At 39.5% G+C, this 20,376-nt stretch overlaps 1 protein-coding gene across 1 annotated transcript; it reads left to right on the top strand.

Moving 5' to 3' along the window:
* Window positions 1-5,892: 5,892 nt before the first annotated feature.
* Window positions 5,893-20,120, top strand: LOC116319565 (vascular cell adhesion protein 1-like). Its single transcript, XM_039617188.1, has 5 exons — window positions 5,893-5,922; window positions 8,234-8,285; window positions 8,470-8,853; window positions 19,269-19,574; window positions 19,657-20,120. The coding sequence occupies exons 2-5, from the start codon at window positions 8,237-8,239 to the stop codon at window positions 20,034-20,036; spliced, it is 1,119 nt and encodes a 372-aa protein (XP_039473122.1). The 5' UTR covers window positions 5,893-5,922; window positions 8,234-8,236; the 3' UTR covers window positions 20,037-20,120.
* Window positions 20,121-20,376: the final 256 nt, after the last annotated feature.

The raw sequence follows: 20,376 nt of genomic DNA on the forward strand, positions 1-20,376 counted from the left end.
GTGGGACGGAGAGATTTCGCAGGTCTTTCCTCCCAACTGCTGTCAGACTCCACAACAAAGACTTCTGCAGCTGATCAAACCCTGCAATAAGACTGCTATGTGTGAAATTCTTTCTCTGACAAAGTTGTACTTTTGTATTTTCTTACTCAGTTGTATATAGTATTTGTATTCTATTTTATTCTATTGTATATATTATTCTATTTTTATTCTATTGTATAAAGTATTTTATTTTATTGCCTTCCAGTGTTTCTAATTTCTGCTACATAACTTTGCACTTTTGCTGTAACAAAACAAATTTCCCACCTGTGGGACTAATAAAGGTCATCTTTATCTTTATTATAAATCAAACATTTTTCACTGGAAAATTATTTATGGTTTGATTAATTGTCAGTTTAATAAGAATCTTGATCATTAACATTTTTGTTTTAGTGTCGTGTTAAAATCTGATCTTTTTATATTGACTTCTGTTAACTTCAGTACTAACAGGGACCACAATAAAACAAAACAGCAGCCGGTGAAGTGCACACAGTTCCAATAATAGTGTAAAAGTAACATTTTTGACCTGTATTAAATTAATGTTTTCTTCTGTAGTGGCCTAGCTGAGCGCAAATGGTTGAAAATGTTCCTCTGTGGCTCTGTTGGACTCTTCTCCTCCTGATAATCCGCTGAGACACAAAACAAATCATTATTATTATAGAGTGTGTCACATGTTCATCAGACAACACTAAGTAAAAATTTCAGCTCTCTGACTGATTGTAGAAATCTCAGGGGTTGTACTGCAACCTGAGGTAACATGCTTATTAAGTTTTACTTCAGGAGTAACTTTGTGACATCAGTTTCCAATTCCTAAGCAGCCCTTTACTCTGACAGGGCCTGAAATTCATATTTCAAAGTTTGGAGAGAATGACCTGGTTCTAGCCTACTATGTTAGGGAGAGCATCTAGAAAGAGTAGCTGGGAAGTTGCCTGAAAGAAAGACAGAAGGTGGAATGGGGGGGGGGAAAAAACAAGGAGGAAAGTTAAAATCCACTGAAAGTAAATATCGTCAGGTAATGTGACAGTCTTCAGATTCAAATGGCTAAACAACCTCCTCAACATGTCTTGAAGTTCTCCAGAGGCCTGGTAATGATTAATCATTTGATTCAGGTGTGTTGACCCAGGGTCAGGTCTAAAACCTGCAGGATGCCGGCTCTCGAGGCCTGGAGTTGGCCACCCCTGGTCTATCTGATATTTTCATCACTTTGTCAGCGCTCAAGGTATGGTATCTATTGATTTATAGATCAAATACAAATCAGTAGCAATTTTATTAAAGTCTAAACATCAAATAGATATGTTATAGAAGTTTCTGTAAATAGCATTAAAGAGTGAATACCAAGAGGGGGAGCAGGGTTTTTTCTTTAGTACATTGTATTCTGGGAGGCTCACTGAGTCTCACTAACTGAATGTAAACATATCTAAATACAATTCCTGTTTTTTAGTCAATCATACACATGTGCTCTGTTTCAGTTTTGTGGTCAGTTTAAAGACTGAAGAAAAAACAGAAGCAAAGCATGTTGGAGCCTGAAGGTGGCGCTAAAAATCCAAAAAGGGACATCAGAGCAACTCCTAACAAATTAGCCATCTCCAAATGAAATGTATTCAACAAATTAAACCAGAAAACAGAAGAAGAAATTATGGAATATTTGGTGTTTCCAAGAGGTACTAATACACAGAATGGCAGACCACATGACTGCGTGCCTGTACTAACACAGGTTGCAGGAACTTTACCTGCAGCTTCCTGGTGACCAGCTTCCTCAATGTGCTTACAGTTTTTTCTGAATGCTTAAACCCTAACTGTGATTCTTATAGCACAATTTCTAAAACTATTAATACTTATAGCAAAACCACTCACTGAGTTTGAAAAACTAAAAGCACAAACACTGCTTTGCACTCAGTTTGCCATTTTGTAACACACACTTTGCAAAACTGTAGGCACAATTCACTGCTTACACTCAATTACCAAATTTCCAACACACTCCTAGCAAAACTATACACATTTATGGCCATTATTTATGCTATTTTGCCAACTGTCTGGCACACTTTCACATGTGAAAACTTTTTTAGATAATTAGTTCACTTTGCAATCAGCCTAAGCACTATAATACAGGTAAGCTCTGTGTGTGGAGTACAGTGGAGGGAGCAGGAAGAGTGAGAAGTAGAGGAGGCCGAGGAACAGGACGTGGAGGTGAAGAAGTAGGACGAAGAGGACAACAAGGACAAGGAGGAGCAAGAGGAGGATGAGGAGGGGGGGAAGGAGGACGAGGAGGGGGGAGAGGAAGGGTAAGAAGAGTAAGAAATAGAATTGCTGATGACATCAGAGCTACAATAGTGGACCATGTAATCAACTATGGAGTGACCCTGAGGGAAGCTGGCCAACGGGTTCAGCCTAACTCGAGCTGCTACACTGTAGCAAGCATCATAAGGACATTTCGAAATCAGAATCGGTTAGTACAGTCACTTTGCACTAAGACTTGTAGCACTGCCATATGCTAATGAGAAACACAAAAATACCATAGATGTAAAAATACTGAAATTGTTACTTTACAGAATTGCTAGACGACCAGATGCTGGGGGCAGAGGAAGAATGTTCACTGCAGACCAAGGAACCCATATAGTCAATATGGTGATTGCAAATAGTCCTATACTTGGAAATAAACACTTGTGTTTGTTTTGATGTGTGTGAATAAACACCAGTACCAGAAGTTTGGATCCCTCTATGCTTACGGATCTATGACAAAAGTATGAGCTCAAACTGACATGGCCTACCTTGTGCACAGAGAAAGCAAAAGTCAGATGTGTTTTGTATTCATACCATCAGTGTGTAGTTGGCGCATTGTGTGCTTAGTAGATGATGGCTTGTGTGTACTGTCTGATACGAAAACACCATTTTTACGAAGGTGTGAAGAGTTAATCTAGCTGTGTTCGCTTTTGCAAGAGAACTACAATGTTTTGATAATTGGGTGACAGGTTTTCTTATTTGTGTGTAGAGTTTTGCAAAAATAGCCAATAGTTACAAAAAATGTGCTTAAGCAATCAGAAAAAACTGTAAATGTTTCTGCTTTAATTTAATGAGTCAATTATCAGTTGAGCCACTTGCACCAAAGCAGGGATTTAAATGTATATTTCTATCACTGTGGTCCTCTCAGCACCAAAAATAAATCATAAATCATCATAAACTTCGCCCTAACACCGTGGAGTTGGGGGAACAGGAGGACCCAAAATGCAGAGGTGGGGAGACAAAACAGTACACAGAAAAATAAACATATATACAAAAATACATGAGCCCTGGGTCCCTAGACCCAGGCCATGACACTAACACAGTTTGTTGTTCGGTAACATCAGCTGATCTTGACAGCTGAGCTTAATAGTTCCAAATATTAATTAGTTAATATCTGAGGTCAGGAAATGTAAAGCCACACCACAGATTTGCATGTTCAGATGCTAGTAAATTGTATTTGGACAATATAAGATAATAGAGAAAGAAAGCTGCATCCTAGTATATTCTTAGTAGATAACAAAATAATATTCCACAGGTACTTTCTACATGCTGACAATACACCCTATAACTTTAAGAATCATAGCTTCTAAGTTACCAGGCTTTTTGTCAGCTTTTGTCCAATGAATCAGTCATCATGTAAGCCAAAGTTTATGCGAATCCCATTTGTCATAATTTACTCAAAACCTTTCAGAAAAAACGGCATGCGCCTTGGTGGAGGTAATTAATATCCAAAAACAAGAGCAGAAATTATTTTTGGCTGTTTGTTGAAATCACAAAAAGAACTCAGGACGTCAGCCTCATCATCACACATATCCTGAACAGCAGCAGGTGAATAAAAACTCATGACTACATTATCATGCATCCAATCCAGGACGCTTATTTAGAACACTTTTACTAAAAGTAATGCAGTATGTTAGTAAATTACTCCCAGGAGAAAGTAATTAGTTACACTAATCCTTACATTACTTTTGCATTTCTCTGTGAAATGACCTAAAAAGCATTGTCTCATTTATTATTTATTACTATTTAACAATAGAAACTTATAGGGTACAGTCCTACACAACAACACAGATCTCTATTCACACAACATCTTTTTAGTATTTAGGTATGAAGATGGAGCCGACAGCACCAAGAAAAGATGAAAACCAACACAAATAGACTTTAAAGCGATCGCCAAGGTGATTCTACTTTAGGAACACGGACAAGTAGAAACAGAGGCTGCAGTCTGACTGCTCATCACTACCTTTGTTATTTGTTCAAGGTCAGGTACTAGCTGGTGAAAACATGTTTGTTTATCCATCTTGAGGAATCACCAGTAAAACACTTCTTTCTTCAGTTATTATTTTATTAAAGCAAGCACCAAAGAGGTGGCCATGAGAGATACAATGCGCCAGTTATTGTGTCTATAGCTACCCCAGACATTCCTTTATACTGATAAATCTGAAGGTTTCTAAGTATTTATTTAATCAGTAAGAACTAAACTAAAGATTCTATTAATCCCAAATAAAAATCAAACCCAACACTGGGTGGATGCTGGGGACAGAGTTGGGGAACATAAGACTGCTATGCGCACTAAGAATATCAATTATCCAGAGGCAGTTCGCTGCAAGCAAGCTGATCATGGTGATCCTATAACTGTGTAAGCAGTTACTAGAAAAAGACACCAAGAGACATTTTGAATTGCTTGAATTGAATTAGACCTGCTGCATTTTCTAAAATTTCTTAGATAAATACAACTGTCCATCTCTGTATGTTTATATATTACATCTTTAGCGAATACTTTGTTTTTTTTAAAAAAAGTATTTGTTGTATATTTTTCAATTAATATTACGTTTGCTTAGTTTCCCTGCAATACACCGTGTCACAATTTCAGAGCTACACTTTAATTGCTAGCAGTGGAACATGATCAAAATAGCGCTTCGTTTCACTTGAATTGCTCACTTTCTAATGATGTCCTCCAACTATTTCCTTGCCATGTTAATTACACTTTCCACTGCTGCCCCACAAAGGAACAGCAGCTTCCTGTGACTGTGAAGTTAAGTTGTTGATGGTGCAGCTGCAGCAGACCCAACAGCTAACATTTTGGTTAATTTTGCACATTTTGGTGTATTTGGGGTTTATTCTTCTGTCTTAGCTTTACAGATCCACTTTTTCCACTTTTCTTTCTTTATTAAAAACTTCATCCAAACTAAACACTCTACAAGGATAATGTGCACAGGGAAGATAAGGGAGGGGCCAGGTGCTTTAAGAGATTTTACTCAGCAGTCCATTAGTGTCAGTAATGAAATTATAATAAATAAATAAATAACTGGAATGCTGTCAGTGCTTGTAGGGCCGCTACACAGTGGTCCTTTAAGCATGCCCACAGCCTTGGTAATTCAATCCAATCTAGAAAGAAAAAAAATTACATTGACCAGTTGGGCCACAAGTGCTTATGCCAGAGTACTATTGGACATCAGGGGATTTGATGTTAACAAAGTGACTGGATGTCACCATGGATGAGTCCATATGTCATCGCAGTAAATGACATCCGGCTTCCAGTAAGAGAGGGGGAAGAAAGGGTGTGTAAGTATAAAATGAACATGAAGAATGCATATGGGGTTCTTCCTTTTTGTCTTCTGTGAGATCTTCAGTGAGAAATTCTGAAGATTCGATTTCAGACATTCAAACCTAAAAATTCCAGCAGAGACACCAAAGAGATCAACCACTGTTCAAACTGTGAACTTGCTAATTTGTTTTGTATATTTTTGGCTTTTCCTTCTCAATCGTGTGCTTTGCGCTGGGCAGAGGGGGGAGGGGCGGTAGTTACACTCGCAGTAGCACAGGAACAGAGAGGAGGGAAAGAGAGAGAAAGAGAGCCAGGGACAACAACGTCACATTAGAAAGGTATAGTAACGGTCCACAACTATTTTCAGTTGCAGATGATAAAGGATTCAGAAAGTTGATTCATGCAGGTCCATATGACAGAGAATGTGCATCTTCTTTTTGTTTTCATATTTTAATTTATATTTAATTGTGTTGTGGTTTGCAGTGTTTTGTGTTGTTTCACTTTAAATTTGTTTAAAAGGAAAAAGCTGAAAATTTAAATAGTTAAAAGTTGAAATGTGAATAGTTGGTTTTTGTATTATATGATTTATTTATTACATTTTATGTGGAGTGAATAAATAAAAGTATATTTACAGTGGCCCCTAGAGACAAATCATATACAAACTTCAAAACACGTACAAACCCTGAAGCACGTACAAACTCCAAAACACATAAAAATTCCATAGCACATACAAACTCCGAAGCACGTATAAACCCTGAAGCACGTACAAACTCCAAAACACGTAAAAACTCAGAAGCACGTAAAAACTCCAAAACACGTACAAAACACAACAGAAGTGCTCCAGAATGCTAGGCGCAGTGTTGAGCTTTTGTTACCTAGTGGCTAACAGGTAAATGAACGTTTTTTTTTTATTATTATTTGAATATATATGAGTGCTTGTGTGTAAATACACAAACAATACACATATGCTTTCAGTTGTGTAATGTAAGTGATCTAGGTAGCTCTGTTTTGGAAGGTCAGTTAACCCTAGAAATGTGTTTTGGAGTTTGCACATGCTTTGGAATTTGTACGTGCTTTTTGGAGTTTGTACTGCTTTGTCTCTAGGGGCCACCGCATATATTTATATATAAACATATATAAATAAAACCACTTTTTTTTTTTTACATTAGTAATTCCTTTTGTGCATAATTTTATATTATTGTTAATAATAAATTAATTAAAGTAACAAAACAACCTGAAGTGCCGGTTCGGAGCCGACTCTTTTTAGTGAGCTGAGCCAAAAGAGCCGGTTCTCTAAAAAGAGCCGGAAATCCCATCACTAATTTGCATCATACTTCCACTGAATGCCCAAGGGATGTTGTTTCCTGTTGGGTGATTGCTTTATCCTCTCCAACCTTTCTCCTCCAAAGGATCAGAGTAAAATCATTATTAGCTCAGAGTAGGTTAGTTAAGTAGAATTAAAATTATTTGGTTGTTATACTTAGTTTTTTAGGATTTTATTTTGCGTTGGGCCTGCTAAAGTGCATCAATACAATTTCTACCTGTACACTGTGAAATGACTGGACCCACACAGTGAACAGCCAGCATGGCTTTAAGCTTTATTTTTGACCACAAGCACTCTCCACTACACACACATCTCGCCAGTCTCTTGCATAACAATAAAAAGGGGAGAGAGTCATTAGTCCCATCAAAAATCGTGAAATTGTAAAGGGCGAATTTTTTCCCCTCTGTTACAGAATTATTTTTTGAAGTGCCACTTTGTCCTCTGTTTTATTTTTTTTGGGGGGGGGGAGGTACAGTGTACACCAAGTTGATACTGTTTTTGGGTAATTGGCTCTATTGCAATTATTTTGTTTCTGAAAAGACAAAACAAAAGAAAATACTATTCCTTTCAAACAGTGTCATCTTCGGCATTTCCATTATATTTAAGCTGACTTCTTCTGACCGGAAGGTGAGACTTTTGTATGGTCTTAAGACAGCAAGTCTGTGAAACAACAGTAAGATTCAAAAGTGGGATTGAAAATTTTATATATATGTTTTTAAATAAAAATAAAAATGCAGAGTCCTAATTTCTAAATTAAAAAAACCACACAAACATGGACAGAAAGACCAAAATAGCCACCGGTCTCAGAAAACGCATATCAGAACTGATAAGAACAAAGCAGAACAGACAATGCCAAAGGAGAGTACATAAGCTGCCTAACGTACAAGGGAACTACTGAGAGAATGAGGAATATATTTTCATGTGAGTGGAGGGTTCAGAACAGATGAATCTAGAGGCAGGTGGGAGTTGCAGCTTTTAAAACGACAGCAGAGTGCATGATGGGAACATTAAAAGCAGACTGACTGAATAAAGAAAGACAGAAATCCAATCACAGGTCTGTTTGCTTTGACATTACACCATCTAAACACAGAAGTGTTTCACTCGCTGTTTCTGCAGAAGTCACACAGTGACTTTTACTTTGTTGTCTCTCCTTTGTGTCTGATCATTTGGTAAGAAAACATTCATACAGGTTACTAATTTTGTGTCTTGTAATGAAAAAAAGGCTTTATTTAATGTTTTTGTTTTTTGATTGCTTTACAAAATGAGGCATGTTCCTGTTGTTATTTCTTATTTGTGTAATGATTTTTTTCTTCATATTTTTCCAGGTGATGGGTTTTATGACAGACATCATGTTACTGAGTCTCCTCTTTATTCCAAGTGAGCCGTCTCATTTCAGTCATTTACAGTCTGACAGATCAGTGCAGATAGAGATACTTTACAAAGTCACACAGTTTATTCTGAAAATGTTGAAAGAAACCCATGACTCTTAAAGTCAGATTTTTCATTATGAATTTTCTCTTTATCTACATTTCTATATTTTGATGATATTCTGCTTTTTCAGGCACTTTGGCTGCTTGTCCTGATCCTACAAACCTGTTCATCACTGCACCAACAGAGATGGAAGCTCTAAGTGGATCTTGTTTACAAATCCCATGTAACTTTAGTGAGACTGGACCAGAAAAGTTTGACAGCACAAGATCTGTCTTTGGAGTGTGGATTAAAAATCATTCCAATGTTTTTACATATCCAAACAATGAGATCTTCAACAGCAGTGGGACAGTTAACATCTATCCAATGAATATTACAGGAAACCTGAAGGAGAAAAACTGCACCACTCTGTTTTCCAATTTAACCACAGCTTATACAAACACATACTACTTCAGAATTATGAACTGGCCCTACAGAGCGACAGCTATTTGTGATCCTCTTCAAATAACAATTAGAGGTAAGAGAGTTTCATTTCATTTTTATAAACAATAAAGTATAATCGGCTGCAGCTTTTGTCAAATGGTCAAATATAACAGAAATCAGCATGTTTAAGTATTCTGTGATTAGCTAGAAATCTGGAAAATTAAGACGGCTCAGGACAATAAGTTCTTCTTCTAAGTATCTCCTGGGTTCTTTATTGTGAACGGTAAAATTGGAATCAGTCAAAATTAAAAATAAATGTTGTATTTACAAAATATAAAATACAAAAATACAAACTGTACGGCACACTGTTAACAAACAAAGATATATTTACCAAATATTACACAAACCTCCCGGAGTTCAATACCACCATGTTCAGAAGATCCTAATCTGCTGGTGCAAGGCCCTTAAAAACAAAAAACTCCAGCAAAACTGCAAGAAAACAGAAAATTAAAAATACAAGAGACGGTATCCTGAAAAAGAAAAACTCACTATTTAGATGCATATTTATGAGTTTTTATGTTTATATTGTCTGGTTTTCATGGACACTTCACAACCCACATAGCAGACAGATCTGGCCCTGATCTGGTATTAAGCTGGCACTGCTGCCTGACTTCTGGCATGGTAAGTGGTATGCCATCCAGATATGGGCCAGGCCTGGCATAGATGGCACTGTCTATGTGATGGCATGCCATATCTGGCCCGATTGTGGTTTGGTTTATGTGGCCCAGCCCCATAGAAAACAAGTCTGGCCCGGATCTGGCTAGAGCTGGCACTTCTGACTAACTGGTGTCATGGCAGGGTGTATGTCAACTAGATGTGGGGCAGGTCTGGCAATGATGGCACTATTTATGTTCCTATTTTCCTTTTTTAGTTAGAAGACCCAAATGCCATGTTGCAATACTATACTACTATGTCAGCCAACGTTTCAAATGCAGGTTTGACAGGTTTGTAAGTGTACACTTTATCCAAAACCTAGTGAGGGTTTACTCAGGTTTACCACTGGGTGGCTGTAGCTCAGGTAGGGTAGAGCAGGTCACCTATTGATCGGGAAGTTAGTGGTTCGATCCCTGGCTCCTCCAGTCTGCATGTCACGAAGAATGTGTGTGGCTGTAGTTAGGCAGCACTCAGTGTAGAGCAAGCGTGCGATTTGGTGAATGTGGCATGTTATATAGAGTACTTTGAGTAATCAGGGAGAGCAGAACAGTGCTATACAAGAATCAGTTAATTGAGTGTCTGAACACAGTTTTGTCCTGTTACCTTTGCACTATTATGTTCTGGCACATGTTGTTATTACAGTGGTTCCCAAACTTTTTTTGCCAGGCCCCCCTTTTTTACAAGAAAAATGTTTGTTAGTGATTAAAACAAACAAACAAAAAAAGCGTTTCCATATTAGTCTGTTCTGCACGTTTGAAATTAAATAATGTTTTATGAATAGACAAAGATAACCTGAGTGAATAAAAAACATGCAGTTTTTTGAATGGTCATTTTATTTATTAAGGGAAAATGTTATCCAAACCTACCTGACCCTGTGTGAAAAAAACAAAGCCTTGACAGCAAGAACTCTTCTGAAGAGCTTTTGATAGCTGGTAATGAGTCATTCACATTGCTTTGGAGTAATATTGGTCCCCTCTTCTTTGCAAAATTGTTTTAATTCAGCCACAGTTTTTAAAAATGAATGGTCTGCTTAAAATCAAAGCATTATATTTTATTTTGGATGTAAACCTTACTTTGACTCCAAAACCTTCATTCAGGTATTTTTCTTTTTAGCACTTCTGAGGTGGACTTGCTGGTGTGTTTTGGATGTTTGTCCTGCTGTATAACCCCAGTGAGTTGTGCTTCAGGGCACAAACAATTGGCTAGAGAGTTTTCTGGTACAGATCAGAGTTCATGGTTCCATTAAATTAGGGAAAATCATCCTAAAGCAGCCTCAGACTGTCACATAACCACCACCATATTTGATTACTGGTATAGTGTTCTCTTGAATAAATGCTTTGTTAGTTTTACACCAGTTGTAACAGGTTTAAACATTTTTTAAAAAGTTTTGTCTGGTCAGTCCACAGAATATTTTCCCAATAGTTTCTAGGATTATCAAGATCCTTTTTGGCAAATGTGAGTCAAGCCTTTGCGTTCTGTTTGCTCAGCAGTGGTTTTCTCCTTTCTCCCATTAATGTCATTTTTACCCACTCTATTTTGTGATGCTGTTTGAGCAGTAATCATACTCAGTTTTCACAGTTGCCTTTTCACACATTTAAGAAGTGCACATATACTCAGGTTATCTTTGTTGAGATTTTATCTAAAAGTTTTAAGTGAGACAAATATGCAAAAACTAAGAGATCAGGAAGGACGAAAATACCATATGTTGTTTTTTTAATACATTGTTGTCACTGATCTCCATCTCTTTCTTGACTGTATTATCTCTGTATAAACCAGTGGTTCCCAAACTTTTTTTGCTAGTCCCCCCTTTGTTTTAGTCTTCACCCCATGGCATTGTTTTCATGGAATTTGTTTTCAAACTCCATTGCAGTTTATTCCACATCTCAAACCTTTTGTAAACATTTAAAAAAAATAAAAGTAATAGGTTGCAATAAAATAAACCGCTACCTCTTTTAAATAACAGAAAAAAAACCCATCTTCATGGTGTAATTTTATGTATAGTGTTTTCTTTGTTTTGTTTTTTCTACTGTCTAAGAATATTTAACACTGCTATCAATACATTTTTCAAAAATAAAAAAATGTCTCTCTGTGCAAAATGGGTTTAAAAACAAACATCTGTGGGATACTGTTTGTCCGTGATTTGAACCGGGGGAACAAATTGTGGCAGGATCAGTGTTGTGCCAAGGTAGGTATTACCAACAAAATTTCTTCCCAGTATACTTTGCCCCCATTACAGACAATTAGACGAGGAAGTGGTAATGTTTTAATTTTGTGAAAAAGGTGAAAAATGAGTGTCCATTACCATTCAGTTTGAGGGTTACAACAGAAAATTATATATTTATTGTTCTCACATGGTATCGGATGGGATTATTTTAAAAAACGAAGGACATTTTGACTGATAATTATTTTTTTTCTCCAGTAACTTTACTGTATAAAGAGCTAAAAGCTCTTAGTTAGTCGTTATAAGATGTGTTTGTGAACTAAAAATCAATAATGTGGGATACTGTTTGTCCGTGATTTGGAGAGCCCAGTGTGTGCTCCCGACGCAGGGAAAACAAATTTTGTCGGGGATACCTACCTTGGCACGACAGCTGCGTGCAGGTGAAGTCAAAGGCAGGATATGCTTCATCATATGTTCTAGTCTTTGGCTTGGAATGAAGTTGGCTTGGAAGCAATGTTCCCTCTAAGCTGCGCACGTGCGCGATCGCGGACTACTGGCACGGTCTCTGCGCACAGAACATCTGAGTTGCACACAAAAAAAAAATCTAGCCTGAATTGAAATTAAAATAAATAAGTTAACAATTCATTCTGTTTTGCAGTGTGAGTAAGTAAGTGACCGGTGACTGACTGCTCCAGCCAATGATGCAATCCACATTCGTATATACGCAGCTAATCAACGTCGTTGACAAGCTATGACAGCGCCCTTATGTGCTGACACCGCTGTTTTAGCTAGCAAAGCGGCGTGGCTGATGTGGAGTGAAGCCACATTAATGACAACGTGTACAACCATTGGAGATGTGAGCAGCAAAAAGTGTAGACTTTAAACATTGAGTTGCTAGGCCACGTAAAACCAGAGTTATGATAAAAAATACATGCAATGTTTGTTTTTTTTCCTGAATACTATCGTTGTTTATATTTACTGCAGGAAGAAATGGTAAAAACGGCATTTTATAAGGAAAGCAATCGAAAGCACTTTCCGCCTGTGAGCAAAGACAAAATCCACAAAAACCCCCACCCTTTCCTAAGAAAATGTACCATGTCGACCAATTAAAAAATGATATGGCAACATAGCATTTAGTTGTTTAGGAAGGGGGGAAGTTTTAGGAGTGATGTCGGTGTTTTGAGATTTGCGACGTTTTGTCTAAAGTTTAAAGTTAGTGTGTTGTCTTGTGTAGTTAGTGTGTAGTGTAGTCAATAGTCTTGTTGTGTGTGTCACAACAACTGCTGAATGTTACAGGTGTTACAGGAGTGATATGTACTATCCTTGGCTTTCTACCAAGCTTCCTATAAAATACACGTACACACTGATCTCTGCTCCGATTCCACTTTATTACTCTTTTTATTTTTTCGTGGTGCTTCTCTCCTCTCCTCTCCTCTCACGCACTGTTTGCTGGCAAGCTACTTGTGGTTCCAGCTGTTTTGGTGTTGCAGGGAGGATGGAGCGGAGTCTCCGGCTCATGAGTAGTTGTGCAGGTGACTTTAAGTTGTCCACGGGGGTGTTCTGGTATTCCAGTAGGCTCAAGTAAGGGTCCTTATGTTCAGCTTTGGCCTTATCTAGTAGTTTTTTTGCTGTCTGGACAGTCTTTTCGGCTAGGCCTATGCTCTGTGTATAATGGGGGCTAGTAGTGGTGTGGGTGAAACTCCATGTCTTTGCGAACTGTTGGAACTTACTTGAAGCATAGCACGGGCCGTTGTCACTAATCACTGACTCTGGAATACCATGCCTGGCCATGGCTGACTTTAGTTTGCGGATCACTGCTTCTGCAGTGCAGCTGTGCAGTCTTTTCAACTGTAAGAATCTACTGTAGTAATCTACGATAATGATATAGTCTTCCGAATTCCAAGTAAACAGATCGGTGGCTATAACCTGCCACGGTCTTTCTGGTATTGCATGTGACAGCAGGGGTTCCTTGGGGTTAGCAGTTCGTCTCTCCTGGCATGTGCTGCAGGCTCCAACTGCTTCCTCAATCTGCTTTCCCATGCCTGGCCAAAACAGAAGGTCTCTGGCTCTGTTTTTAGTCTTTTCGATGCCCATATGGCTGGAATGAATCCGATCTATCATGTCCTTTCTGAGCCTTTTAGGGATGATCATTTTCTCTCCTTTAAACATGATCCCATCTATCAGTGAGATCTCATCTCTGTGGTTCCAAAAATCCTGGATGTCAGGCGGACATTGGGACCTTTTATCCGGCCATCCACTCAATGTGGTCCTCCTCAGAGTGTTGAGCTGGGGGTCCTGGCTTGTTTCGTTTCTTATCTCTGAGAGTCTCTGATCACTGACAGGCATGTTGCTGAGGACTGTGTGAATCTGCGCATCCATCCCGTCACATAGTGATTTATCGTGGAACTCTATGGATTTCCGGGAGAGCGTGTTGGCTACTGGGATGTCTTTCCCTGGCTTGTGAATGATGTTGATGTTGTATTTTTCCAGCTGTAGTATCATCCTCTGTAGCCGTGGTGGTGCTGATGCTAGTGGTTTTTTGAGTATGGACTGTAGTGGCTTGTGGTCCGATTCAATGGTCACGTGTCGACCGTAACTGTACTTGTGGAACCGCTTGCAGCCAACAAGAACAGCATACAGCTCCTTTTCTATTTGGGCATAGTTCTGCTCGGTGCTGTTAAGTGACTTGGATGCGTAGGCGATTGGCTTGCCGTCCTGCAGCATCACAGCACTGAGGCCACTTTTGGATGCGTCGACCTGGAGTCGTAGCGCTTTCTTAGGGTTGAAGAAGGAGAGAACTGGGCCTGGTTCTCTAGTGATCAGCTCCTTCATTTGTTGAAAGGATCTGTCATGGTTCTTGTCCCATAAAAACTCATTGTCCTGCTTTAACAGCTGGCGGAGTGGCGCGTTTATCTCTGACAGGTGTGCGGCAAATCTTGCTAAATAATTAACCATCCCCAGCACTGTTTCCAGTTCTGCCCTGTTCTGTGGGGGTGTCATGTCTTGGACTGCTTTTACTTTTTGTGGATCTGGTTTTAGTCCTTTGTGTGACAATGTGTGACCGACATAACTGACCTCTTTGATGCAGATGGTGCATTTGTCTGGGTTCAGTCTTATACCCCGCTCCCTGCTGCGCTGCAGCATGGCCCTCAAGCTGTCATCTTGTTCCTGTTTGGTTCCTTTGAAGACCAACCCGTTGTCTGCAATGGCTGCTACGCCCCTCAGGCCTTCGTAGGTCTCATCCACGTGTCGCTGGAACTCATCCTGGGCTGAGATTATGCTGAATGGCAGCCTGAGGAAGCAGTACCTGCCAAACACCGTATTAAATGTGGTTAACAGAGATGATTCGTGGCTTAGCTTAATGGCCCAGTAGCCTGATCTGATGTCTAAAACACTGAAATACTTGGCCCCAGCAAGTTTTGTGGTGACATCCGCCAAGGTGGGTAGAGGGTAATGGGGTCTTTGTATAGCCTTGTTGAGGGGTCTGGGGTCCAGACACACTCTGAGTCTGCCTGTCTTGGGTTTTTCCACAACAACAAGTGCATTCACCCAGTCCGCATCTGTAACCTTGCATATGATTTGATTCCTTTCCATGTTGTCGAGCTCGTCTTTGAGTCGAGCTCGCAGAGCGATGGGAATCCGACGAGGTCGACTGCCTGTGGGTGCGACGTCTGGGTTTACATGGAAACTGCATTTGCCAGGAAATTCTCCTATCCCTTTCAATACGTCAGCATACTCGTCTAGTATCGCCTGCGAACTGTTGGTTGTCTTGTTTTTTTCCTCCGTCACTGCCATCACAATTCTGACCGGGTTTAGGTCACGGCAAGCTTTGCTGAACATCATTCAATTATATTTTAATGGCTGCCCGTAAGACTATTACCAAGAAATGGCTTAGTGTGAAAATTCCATCACTTAATGATTGGTATGAGATTGTTTATGGGATGTTTAAAATGGAAAGAATTACTTTCATTAATAGACTCCAATATGACATATTTAATGATATTTGGGATAAATGGAAACATTACATTTTGTCAAGGAGACCCGATTTTGTTTGAATCTCTGTAATTATGTATGCCATATTTCTGAATGGTTATGTGTATATATGTATATGTCACTATGTATGAGTGTATAGGCGAATACATATGTATGTAGGTATGTGTATGTATGACTAAGTATAGTGTGTGTATACACACTAGATGGTACACCCGTTTGTTTATTTTTGATTATTTGATTATTTTGGGTTATTTGTGCTCTTATATGTTGTTTAAAAAAAAAAAAAAAAAAAAAAAAAAAAGGAAACTGCATTTGCCAGGAAATTCTCCTATCCCTTTCAATACGTCAGCATACTCGTCTAGTATCGCCTGCGAACTGTTGGTTGTCTTGTTTTTTTCCTCCGTCACTGCCATCACAATTCTGACCGGGTTTAGGTCACGGCAAGCTTTCATTGCTAATACAGGTGGGGCGCTTGTGCTAACAACATGGAATTCCAACGTGCGGGTTTTGTTTTTGTGTTCGCATTTTAACTGGCATTTTCCTCCGTAATCTGTGGTGTGTGACAGGCTTCAGTGTCGCATGTGGCAAGAGCGTCTGGAAAATGTTGACTAGGATTGTGTTCACTTGTGCCCCAGTGTCAACTTTAAACCTCACTGTCTGTGGGGGGAAACCAAGCTGTATGTCTCCATATGCTTGCTCATCATTTCTTCCTTCATTTTCTATGGTGATGCTATCAATGTAAAAACAGCTTTGCTCCTCATCTGTGTCCTCAGTTGTCACTTCAATGTTTTCTCTAACAGTGTGCACTGATTTGAGGTGGGCTTTTGTCTGTGAAGGGAGTTTTGACCTGCGTGCTCTTGCAAAATGGTTCATTTTCTTGCATTTTGCACATTGTTTTCCTTTTGCTAGGCAGATATCTTTATTACTGTGTTGTCCGGCACAATAGCTGCACGTTTTAAATGTTACTGTTGCGACTGTTGTCGTAATTTTATCTAATATGTAAATCTGAGTGTGCAGGTGCCTCTCTGTGATTTGTGCATCCAGGGGGGACAGATCGTACCGATTGGCTAATGACCAGGAGGCAGCATATAAGAAGACACCACCATGGACAGGCCAGTCATTCATCCTCGGCCCATCCCAACCGGCAGACTGTGTGTTCACTGTTTAGTAATGTTTGTTTAATGCAGGAGCATGTAGGGGTGGACTGACTTATTGTTTGATTACAGTTTTCTCCTGTTTTTGTTAGTTAGGGAGGTAAGTCATTGTCGTTCGGTTTAATTCTTTTGAATAGGGTAAGTTTGATTTATCCCTGAGATAGGCTCCCTTTTGTTTGTTGTTTTGGCCTTAGGTTCACCCCAAAGTTATAATTGGCTCCCTTCCTTTGTTTCTAAATTCACTCATTGTAAATAAATCACTGTCAAAAAGTATTAATTGCACAACACACAAAAGTGTGTTCTGCGCACAGAATTCGTTTCAGGAAAATTTCTCCAAACGAAAAAAGTCACCAAAAGCAGTGCGTAAAAATGTATCAGCGTTTGTTGTTAAATCAAACTGTCGCAAATGTTTTTATTGTCACGATTCAGGACATTTGATTGTTGTGTGTCCAGCATTAAAAAAAAAGCGAGGGGCACTAAATCTCCCGCTGGCGTGGATTTGATTAAGACTGCTTCCCCGCAAAAGGTGCGTGTTGAGGCTGAACAGAACCCGAAAATTGACGTTGATCCGCAGTTTCTACCATTTGTTTCACACGGTTTTATTTCGTTGACAGGTGAGGAAAATGATAAAGTGCCAGTGACGATTCTTAGAGATACAGGTGCTTACCACTCATTTTTACTAGAATCTGTGCTGCCTTTGTCTGAAAAAACATCCTGTGATTCCGACATACTAGTGTGGGGGATAAAGATGAGTATCGATTTCATCAAACCCTAAAAACCATGTTGCGCAAATACTGCCTTGAATCAGGTAAAGACTGGGATGAGGGACTTCCACTTTTGCTTTTTGCTGTTAGAGAAACCACTCAGGAATATACATTAGCATATTCTTTCGGTTTCACACTTCTTGTTTGACTATCTTGTCTGTGCGGTTTCCTGCTGATGGCGTGCACAGTTTCCTGGCCCCTGGAGTGGCCCATAGATTTTAGCTGTTGCTTTGCTAGCTCATGTGACCGTGCTATATCTATAGCTTTCTCTAGCGTGAGCTCTGTGCCTTGGCTGAGTAGCTTTTCTCGGACGTGTGGCAAGTTAGTGGCAAATACGATGTGATCCCTTACCATTTCATCTGTATTTGGGTACCCACAGTCTTTAGCAAGCAGTTTCAGTTATGTAATAAACTGTTCAAACGCCTCATTTTCACCCTGCATCTTCTCGTGGAACTTATATCTGGCGTAGATTGGGTTAGCTTTGGGTGTGATGTAATCAGTGTACTTATCGTAGTATGTTTGTAGCTTTTTGGAGGTGTCTGCGGTGAGCGTCCACGTGTTGTAGATGTCCCGTCCTTTCTCACCGATCCATAGAAGAAGGTAGATGCATTTGTCCGCCTCCTCCTTCCCCCGAAGAGGACCAGCGAACATTAGCTCCGCGTGCTGCTTGAAGCGCCGCCATGCCTCGGGCAGGTTTGTAGAGTCCCAGTCCATGCGTGGTGTGGGAACGCTGTAAGCCTCCATGTCTGCGCTTTCTGACGGCGAGGGATTGCGTAGAGAACCGCTACTCTGACACCATGTACTATCCTTGTCTTTCTATTAAGCTTCCTATAAAATACACGTACACACTGATCTCTGGTCTGATTCCACTTTATTGCTCTTTTTATTTTTTCTTGGTGCTTCTTGCTCGCGGGTAAATTACATACTCCGCGACAACCCAGTGCCATCTAGTGGCTGATGCAAATATAGGTCAACATGTTACATGATACATCTCCTGTTGTCAGGCCTGCAGGTATCAGGTTTTTGATTTTGTCCTTTAACTCATAGTGGAAAGAATTTATTTTTTGGAGTGGCATAAATAATTTGTGTGGCATCAAATTTGATGCAGAACAGCTGATTGTTCTGTAAATAGTTTGAAATGTTTATTTAAAAAACCGCATTAGCTGCATTTTTACGTAAATATCTGCAAAAAACTTTGTTGTCTGCATAACTCAGTTACTTTTTTGAAGAAGTAACTATATAATTAATTGCCCAACATTGGTCATTATATACTGTATTTTGCAGACAGAGTTACAGGACTCTCTCCCAGACCACAGACTCATAATACAAGTCAGAGCTTTATAAAAAAAAAAAAAGACAGTAGTGTTTTCAAAATTGGAGTTCAAGTTATTTTTACTTCCAATAGTGTTAACATACTACACAGGTCATGAACAAGATTTTTTTTTCACTGTAAGTGGGCTAAAGCACTTAATTAAAAGTAGTCTAACATAAATGTTAATGCTGTAATTTTATAGATTCGATGCTGGCGTGAGCACAGTGCACACGTCTAATGTTGCTTGGAGTTTGTGTGTTTGCTTAGACACATGAAAAATTAGAGGGAACATTGCTTGGAAGCATATTTGGCGATGCTTCAACCTTTGCTTTGCGTTTGTGTGAAAAAGACTTGTCCATTATGCTGGCAGTGACCACTGTTATAAACTGTATTTGTGATGTAAAACCACAGATTTTCCTTGGAGGCCCAATATTACAATCTCAGGTGATCTGAAGGAGAAGGAGTCTGTCACTATAACCTGCTCAGCTCTCACTCCCTGTCCACACTCCCCTCCTCAACTCACCTGGAATCTCACACAAGACTCTCACAACAGAACAGAGGAAAATGCAGATGGAAACTTTACAACTAAAATCCAGCAGACCATCACTCTGTCAGACACACATGATAGAAAGAAGATCAGCTGCTCTGCCAGATATCCTGTGAACCAAGGAAAAGACACCAAGACAGCAGAGACAGAAGAGACTCTCAGTGTTTCATGTAAGACAATCAGAGTTTGTTGTTGCAGAATCCTATAGGACAACATGATTTATGGGATATCCTTTTCTTTCTTTTTCTCCAGATGCTCCTAAAAACACCTCAGCATCCATCAGTCCATCAGGTTTGGTGTCAGCAGGCAGCTGGGTGAAGCTGACCTGCACCAGCAGAGCCAAACCTCCAGTCAGCAGCTTCACCTGGTTCAAGAAGAGCAGAGATGGAGCTGTGAAAGTATCTGAAGGAGAGATTTACAGCTTCAATGTAACAGATGAAGGAGCTTATTACTGTGTGGCCACTAATGATCTGGGTAATCAGACATCAGCGGAGATTCATGTGACTGTTGCAGGTAAAGACAAAGGCACATCAGGAAGATCATCAGGAGTCACATTGCCTCAACTTATTGGCATAATCATTGGGATCATTGTATTCTTAATCTTACTCTGCTTGATTATCTTTGTTTGGTAAGTATTACATGCAAAATTTGACAGGGGCTGGATCCTATTCCAGTTTCCAGTTTGTCAGAGAGCTAACACAGAGCAACAGACAACCATACACACCAATTTAGAATCAGCAATTAACCTAACCCTTAGACCAGTGGTCGGCAACCTGCGGCTCCGGAGCCGCATGCGGCTCTTTAGTCCTTATAGTGCGGCTCCGCATGGTTTGGGAAAATAAATTAGAAGTGTTTAGCTGAAGTGTATTTTATTTGTGTTTAGTTCTTTTTTAACTTGCAGTTCTAAATTCGAAGATTATTGTGATATTGAAATATAAAAGTAAAATGATATTTTATTATTTTTCGTCGCTC

The sequence above is a fragment of the Oreochromis aureus genome, linkage group 9 (genome assembly GCF_013358895.1).
Source record: "Oreochromis aureus strain Israel breed Guangdong linkage group 9, ZZ_aureus, whole genome shotgun sequence".
NCBI classification, from domain to species: domain Eukaryota; kingdom Metazoa; phylum Chordata; class Actinopteri; order Cichliformes; family Cichlidae; genus Oreochromis; species Oreochromis aureus.

Excerpts from the sequence above, each read along its gene's own strand:
- LOC116319565 (XM_039617188.1), top strand. The coding sequence starts at position 8,237 with ATGGGTTTTATGACAGACATCATGTTACTGAGTCTCCTCTTTATTCCA. Across the intron at positions 8,286-8,469 it reads GAGTCTCCTCTTTATTCCAA|GCACTTTGGCTGCTTGTCCT; the intron begins GTGAGCCGTCTC and ends CTGCTTTTTCAG. Across the intron at positions 19,575-19,656 it reads AGAGACTCTCAGTGTTTCAT|ATGCTCCTAAAAACACCTCA; the intron begins GTAAGACAATCA and ends CTTTTTCTCCAG.